This window comes from Colobus angolensis, unplaced genomic scaffold (assembly GCF_000951035.1).
Source record: "Colobus angolensis palliatus isolate OR3802 unplaced genomic scaffold, Cang.pa_1.0 Scaffold101, whole genome shotgun sequence".
NCBI lineage: Eukaryota > Metazoa > Chordata > Mammalia > Primates > Cercopithecidae > Colobus > Colobus angolensis.
Genome location: NW_012111031.1, coordinates 5,617,748 through 5,625,555, shown reverse-complemented (window position 1 = coordinate 5,625,555; position 7,808 = coordinate 5,617,748). Strand labels below are relative to the sequence as shown.

Here is a 7,808-nt window from a genome sequence, read left to right as displayed (position 1 = left end):
TTCCTTGTGTTGAAGAAAGTTGTCTCTTTCAGAACTGCCCATACCCTTCTTTAAAGCAGAAACAAACAAACAAAAAAACACCGTATCTTGTTTTCTTACACACTTGTCATTTGAGTTATCACATATACAGAAAGTATATTGGACTTTTTGTATTTGTAAAATGTCTTCTCAGATCACTCCTTTTTCCTTTCTTGTTAAAAACAGATTCACAGACAGTATGACGTGGCCTTTCTGTTTATGTGTGTTCTTGTTGCATTGTCTTTGCAGTCGAAATCAGCTGTCCGCCCTGCCTGCCTGCCTGTGTGGTCTGCCTCTCAAAGTCTTAATCGCGAGTAACAACAAACTTGGATCATTACCAGAAGAGATAGGCCAGCTCAAGCAGTTAATGGAGTTGGTATGTTACCAATTTTTAAGATGCTCTTTTTTGTTGGTTGACTGATCATAGCCTATCAAGGTATTCAGAAAAACTTTTCGCGACAGTTGGACAAGGTAGAGCCTCTGTTGCGTGAGGGCAGGTATATGATAAAGACATTAAGTGGGGAGAGGAACAGCTTTGAAACTTTGCTGTGACAGACACATTTCCTGGGATTTAAAGGCTTCCTGTAATTTACAGCTCCTGAAGTTTGCAGGATTTGCAGTTTCTGAAGTCTATGGGCTATCATGTTGTAGTTAGATTTTTTTTTCAGATTGCATATAAACTTATAAAAAATTGTGGCTAAACTGCCAAAATAATCTACAAATAAGTTAGTAGGCCACACTTCATGCAGGTATAACGTTAAGTCAGAAGACAGAAAGAACAGGGTGCTCTGATTCTGTCGAGATTTTAGAAATCATTGTCCCAAATCGATGTAAGTTTAAAATGTGACCGTGTCCCCAGGGATAGAAAAGGAAAACAAGCTGTAGATGAGGAGAGACGGATTATAAATGTGTGTGAAGCTGAGATGCACTGTTCTATTTCAGCTCTTTCACTACTCATTTAATTATTTACCTTTCTTCTAAATTGGGAAAGAATGAATGCTTTCTAAACTTCCATTGAGCTAACATAGGTGAAGGAAGAAACAGGAGTTAGCAGTCAGGGCCTGGGCTTATTCCATCCCGACCTTGTGTCAGGCACAGGGCTTGATGGGATTAAATGATGAAAAGGGCACAGTACCTGTCTTCCAGTAGATTCCAGTCTAGAACACTGATGATGGATAAGTTTTGTCTTTTGTGCCAGCTCCTGTGGATCCACCTGGAGCACCACGGTGCTGGCCTGTGAGGCCCAGGTAGAGAAGGCTGTGACTGCGTAGTCATGTCTGTAGTGGGATTGGTCTAGGAGAGTGATGGCACCCATGTCACCTATGTGTCAGCTTTGTCTTTAATATTGCTATAGAAAGGCATTAGAGCTATAGAAAGTGTCTTTTTCATGGATTATTTGATAGCATTGTCCAAAACTCATTCCAACTAGCTCACACCAAAAGTCAGGGTTGGTTACAGGATACAGGGGTCCATCAGATCACTTACTATAAAGACATTTGGTCACAGATCATGAGTGACTAGGACAAGACACGGGAATGTTGTGAAGGACCGTGGCAGCGGTTCATTTTTCTGCTCAGCTTTTCCTCTTCCATACAACAGCAGAGGTTGCCCAAGTTTAAATATTCTCCTGGGAAAAGTACCTAGCAAGAGACCTACTGGCATCTCTCAGCCCTGGGTTCTAAGTGAGAGGCGGATCTGGCCTGATGTTCTCCCCGGACTTAGTGTGCTGTGCCCAAGACACATGGTCGTGCTGCTCAGATGTGGATGTTGGGCTGCCACCACAGGGGGTAATTCTGAAAGAAGACAGATGTTCATTTGAGCAGACGCTGCCCACCACCTCCCCCACCCCATCCCCAAAAGTTTCTATTACAAGAAGCATGTGCATGAGGCAGGGAATGATTAATTAATTTAGTCTTCGGGTTGTGAGAGGTTTGGAAAAGAAGAGCCCTTTGAGAGGTCCCTTAAATAAGGCCCATGTGGGATTTCCTAGGAGGAAATCATAAGTCAGGGACAGGGACAGGGAAAGCATTCAAGGAGAAGGGACAGCTCGTGCAAAGGCAGTACATCCTAGAAGTCAATGTCGTGCTTGGGAGCGGGAAGCTGTTTAATCCTGCTGAAGTCTAGGTAGATAGAATGGGGCTGGGCACGCCATCCTCACACACACTGCCTTAGATTTAGGCCACAGGCAACTCCTTCACAGGGCATTTGAGGCCCTCTGTGGTCAGCCCCCGGCTCACATCTTCTGGTTCATCTCTTGCCACTGACACCTTCACTCTCCAAGTTCCTACCTTCTGGGAATGCACCTTGTTCATTTTCACTTCGGACTTGTGCACACATCACTCTTCCATCATGGGCTGTTTCTTTTTCCCCACTCCTTTCTTGGTTAGTTCTTAGCCAAGTTAGATCTCACTTCATCCAAAAAACCTTCCCAGATCCTCCAAGCCTGAGTTAGGTGCTCCTGAGGCAAGCACTCCATACTTATTACTGAATTTTCATAGCATCACGGTTGTTTCCTTACTTGGTTTTCTCTGTGCCAGCTCCCCCTACACCCTGAAAGCTGCTTACTTGCTGTTGCATCCCAGGTGCCTGGCACCTGATAGGCACCCAGCAGATGTTTGCTGAATGTTACTGTTGAATGGTGGAAGGTGAGCCTAGAAAGATGGCTGGAGGAGATTGTGAAGACTCTCAGGTGCTGGGCCTGGATGGGGTTGTGGGGGCAGGAAGACTCAATCTTGCTGTCCACATAACTCAGAAGGTACCATTTTAACTGGTTCTAGGAAACAAAAATTTCCTAGAAGAAAGCTTTGGATGAAAGTGATGGTCATATGCTACTGCTTTTTCTTTTAATGCTTCTTTTAGGTATCTGATAGCCACAAAATCCATCATTGCTGAAATTTGGGTTAGGACTTGGAAATACAATATGAATAACAATTTTTTTTAAAAAAAAACAGACTTCATTTATAAGAGCAGTTTTAGGTTCACAGCAAAATTGAGAAGAAGGTACAAAGATATCCCACATACCCTCTACTCCCACACATGTACAGTCTCCCTGTCATCAACATTCCCCACCAGAGTGGTACATTTGTTACAATCTGTGAACCTATCCCAATACATCAATGTCACCCAAAGTCCATAGCTTACGTTAGTGTTCACTCTTGGTGTTGTACATTCTATCTGTTTGGGTAAATGTAGAATGATATGTGTCTTTCACTACCCTCCAAATCCTCTGTGTCATCCCTCCCTCCTCCTTAACCCTGGAAACCACTGATCTTTACTATCTCCATAGTTTTGCCTTTTCCAGAATGTCATCTAGTTGGAACCATACAGTATGGAGCCTTTTCAGGTTGGCTTCTTTCACTTAGGAATATGCATTTAAGTTTCCTCCGTGTTTTTCCATGGCTTGACAGCTCATTTTTTTCAGTGCTGAATAATATTCCACTGCCTGCACAGTTTATCTTCTCACCTCCTCAGGGACATCTTGGTGGCTTGCAAGTTTTGCCAATTATGAATTAAGCTGACAAGTTGATTTTTTTTTTCTTTCATTATTTGAGTTCCCATGCAGATAGGTGGCACATGGGTGAGATCAATCTTCTGGAACTTTTTGGCACTGATATGTGCTTCTGTCCCATGAACCTTGAGTGTAAGTGACACCGCATGCCATCCATCAGCTGTGCTCTAGAGCTGTGTCAGCTAGCTCATCTATTAGCAGGTGGCACATGTGCTGAGCCTGAGAGTCAGCCCCGTACCAGAGCAGGGCTTTCCTCAAATACCCTTCCTCAGCTGCAGGGCTGACATGTGTAAACAGCCTTGTCTCCAGCGTCAGGACACACTGGCTGTTGGATGACTCTAAGGGACACCCCGTGCTTTTCTTGGGCACCCTGTCCTGGGCCCAGCTCTAACGAGGGCGGCCCCACATCCTAGTTACAGGACTGTCTTCACCTGGTTCTTATGTCTTTTCTCCACCAGCAATAACTGTTGAACCCACAAGTTCTAGGATCTTAGAGCGATAGGGGATTGTAAAAGGCATTTAGTCCAAACTCTTGACATCTTCTGAATGAAGAAACCCGAGGCAGAAAGCCAGTGCATGACATATGGAAGGTCACCCCTCTGTAGCTAAACTGTAACATAAGCTGAAACACCCTCACCCAGCACAGTCCTGTGGAAATATCATGTAAGCAATAAATGTGATTTCAAAAGCACTGGTAGATACATTTACAAAAAAGAAGCAAGTGACATTAATTGTAATAATATTTATTTAACCTAAAATAACCAAAATATTATTACTTCGTCACCTATATAATATAAAAAAAATTAATGAGATATTTTAGATGCTTTTTTTCATGCTAAGTCCTTGAAATCTAGTGTGTGCATAACTCTGAAAGCACATCATAGATTGGACTGGCCACATTTCTGGCGTTCAGTGGCTACCCTTCTGGATATGGCAGCTCTGTCGCCTGTGCTCTTTCCGCTCTCCTGACCCTGTGTGTGAGCAAGCGTGATCTTTGGGAAAAAAAGCATTTACTTATGAAGTTGGTAAAAATTTAATAAGTGGTCATTATTTAACCACAAAGAGGGAGTGGTCTTGCTTAAGGTCACAGTCTAAAAAAAGATTATTTTCCATCCATTCTAACTTATCTTTCATATCTTTTTGCCTAAAATAGTAGTGTTACTATAGGTAACCATATCATATTATTTTAAGCTATGAATTGGGGGAAAAAAGTTCCCTGGAGGGGCAGAAGTAATTCTAGAATTGCCATGGGAGGCTTCTGTTTTGTAGTCACAAATTAACCAGCTTGTTACAAGATTTGGGAGCACTTCAAGCATTCAGAATACTTGAAGCCACCTAGTGCTTCAGCGCTGAGACAGTGTCTCAGCTTATTAGGTTCTAAACATTGTTTGTTAACTATTTTAGGAGAAATATTTTTAAATTGTTCACATCAGACTCAGAGTATTCCAAATGGGATTATTATTATTATTATTTTGAGATGGAGTGTTGCTGTGTCGCCCAGGCTAGAGTGCAGTGGCACAATCTCGGCTTACTGCAGGCTCTGCCTCCCAGGTTCAAGCAATTCTCCTGCCTTAGCCTCCCGAGTAGCTGGGAATATAGGTGCGTACCACTGCACCCAGCTAACTGTATTTTTAGTAGAGATGGGGTTTCACTGTGTTAGCCACGCTGCTCTCAAACTCCTGACCTCAAGTGAACCACCCACCTTGGCCTCCCAAAGTGTTGGGATTAAGGCGTGAGCCACCATGCTCGGCCAGAATTGTGAACTCTCTTTTCTTCTAAGTGTGAGTGAACATTCCAGAGTCAGCAGTCACTTAAAAACAAACAACAAAATAATAAAAAATAAAAAAACTTTAGCCATTGACAAGAAAACAGTTGTCCTTTCTACTTTGTGAAAGGAATTGGAGTTGGAAAATGATGTCTTACCTGTTTAAATACATTAGAGTTATATAAGATTTTTTTTTAATGCATTCCCATTCAGTCATTGCCTTGTCCTGCCATTTGAGACTGTGCAGGGACTGTCCCATGAAGAAGCCACAAAGAGACACTACTGAGATGTCCTTTTCCTGACTCAACAAGAGTGGCTAGGGTGTATTTCCACATTGTTGCAGGTGCAGGAAAACTTATGGAATCTTAGCTCCATGGAGCTGGCCCCTCCAGGGTCATTTCAGATGGGAATGTTGTGGAACTTTCTGATCTCCTTGGCTGCTCTGAATGACTTCTATATGCTCTGTTGCCTCACTGCTGTAGCAGTATGAATGTGTTGCTTGGTACGTCTATCTGCCCGTGCTTTCTCTAAAGGGAAGAGATAAAGCGTTCACATTACTGAGCATCTGCTGTATACCAGGCACTCTGCTAGGTGTGCATGTATTATTTCATGTAGTCTTGAAAATAAGCCAGCAAGGTAGGTGTCATGTTTAAATTTTACAAATAAGTTTCAATTTTAGAATTGCTTCACCAAAGCCGCAAGGATATGAAGAGATAGAGCTGGAGTCAAAACCAGGTTTTTTAATCAGCATCCTCACCACAATACAGCACTGTCTCTTCACCTAAACTGTAAGCCCCTCATGGAGTGGAGCTGTGATTTTTCTCTTTGGAGTTCCCTGGTTTAACTTCTGGTGGTTTTTCCATTAAAGTTGTGGGAAGAAAATGTTACTAAAAAAAAGGTTTGGTACAAATGGTCAATGTCTCACTAATGTTTTGTTACTGTGGAAGCAAGAGTCAGGGAAGGGGTCTGTAGACTTGTGTTGGCCGAATCTCATTTTACTCATTAAAACCTTGTTAACATGTTGAAAACATGGTTCTTTTACTGCTAAACCATGCCTGATGGATGAGGTAGATTTGTTAAGAGATGCTGTATAAATGCCATGTGTTATCATTAACAGGCAGCTGTAAAAACAAACACACTGTTAGAACACAATAAAACAGAGAGCCTTTTGTGGGGCATTTGCCAAAGATCTGAGAGTTTTCTCATTGGTTCCCTGTATATGGTGACATGTTGTGGTCCAGAGATGTTTTTTTTTCCTCAGTTCTGTCCTCTTTGAAGTCACGCAGTGTGTGAAAATCGTGTCTTCTAGCTCTTACCTTCACATCAGAGAACACAGTATCACTGATTTAAAACCTGCTTTTCTAATCAAAAACCTCACAAGGCCTGGCTCAAGAAATGACTAGTTGGAAGGTGCATGTCCTGGCCTTGATTGGATATGCTATTTTTTATTCTTTTTTCATGAAATGTTTGGTTGTGTGGAGAGTTTGGATTCAAAGATTGATTACTGAGCAAGTGCTGAGGAGAATCCCTTCTTCATTATTTGCATGGGCAGCGTTCCAGTCTCTGAGGGAGATAACGGCAGAGGCATAAATTCACGTGCTCGCCATGCTGTTTGTCCATTCATGGTCTCTGGAGACGCCTCCTAACCTCTGGTTTTTATGCGATGATTGGAAACCCAGGGCTTGCTCAAGCCCCTCTGTGCTTCCATTTCTGCCTTTCTTCTGAAGAGCCGTGGGGTAGGCCGTGTGTTTGTAAATTTAGGAGAATTGTGCAACAGAGTTTTGCTCTGGAAAAAGACGCTGGTGTTGAAAGGTGATAATTTGTCATCCCAGAGCTTTCTTGAGAAAGTTTCAAGTTTAAATGAATATATTTTCTTTTTAAGACAGGGAGTTCTGGCCAGATGCAGTGGCTCACACCTGTAATCCCAGCACTTTGGGAGGCTGAGGCGGGCAGATCACAAGGTCAGGAGTTCGAGACCAGCCTGACCAGCATGGTAAAACCCCACCTCTACTAAAAATACAAAAATTAGTTGGGCATGGTGGTGTGCACCTGTAATCCCAGATACTCAGGAGGCTGAGGGAGGAGAATGACTTGAACCCGGGAGGCGGAGGTTGCAGTGACCCAAGATTGTGCCGCCGCACTCCAGCCTAGGCGACAGAGACTCCATCTCGGAAAAAAAAAAAAAAAAAGACAGTGAGTTCTGACCACAGACATTGAGGGTTTTTTACTATTAAGAAATCAAAATTGACATTTCCCATTTAGTTACATATCTGTTTTTCAACCAAAATAATTTCATTATCTCTGATGTAGCAAATGGACTCCTCATGTTGGAGGATAATTAGAATTATTTAATCCTTACCTGTTCTTTTGATAGAGACACAGAAAGGGTAAGACATTTCCCTGAAGTGACACAGTGAGTCATACAAAATGCACTTCCACAAAAGGGCATGGCTACATGATAGGAGGCTAATATTAGCAGACTGCAGTTTCTGTCAGAACGTTTGCATTTTTTCAATT

At 42.5% G+C, this 7,808-nt stretch overlaps 1 protein-coding gene across 2 annotated transcripts in view; it reads left to right on the top strand.

Annotated features, from left to right (window-relative positions):
* The window catches only part of LRCH1 (leucine-rich repeats and calponin homology (CH) domain containing 1), a 195,991-nt gene that overhangs the window by 118,675 nt on the left and 69,508 nt on the right, over positions 1-7,808 (top strand). For both annotated transcript variants that reach the window (XM_011939811.1, XM_011939802.1), the window contains exon 3: positions 268-394. In XM_011939811.1, coding sequence (XP_011795201.1) covers positions 268-394 — 127 coding nt within the window. The remainder of the gene's footprint in view (positions 1-267; positions 395-7,808) is intronic.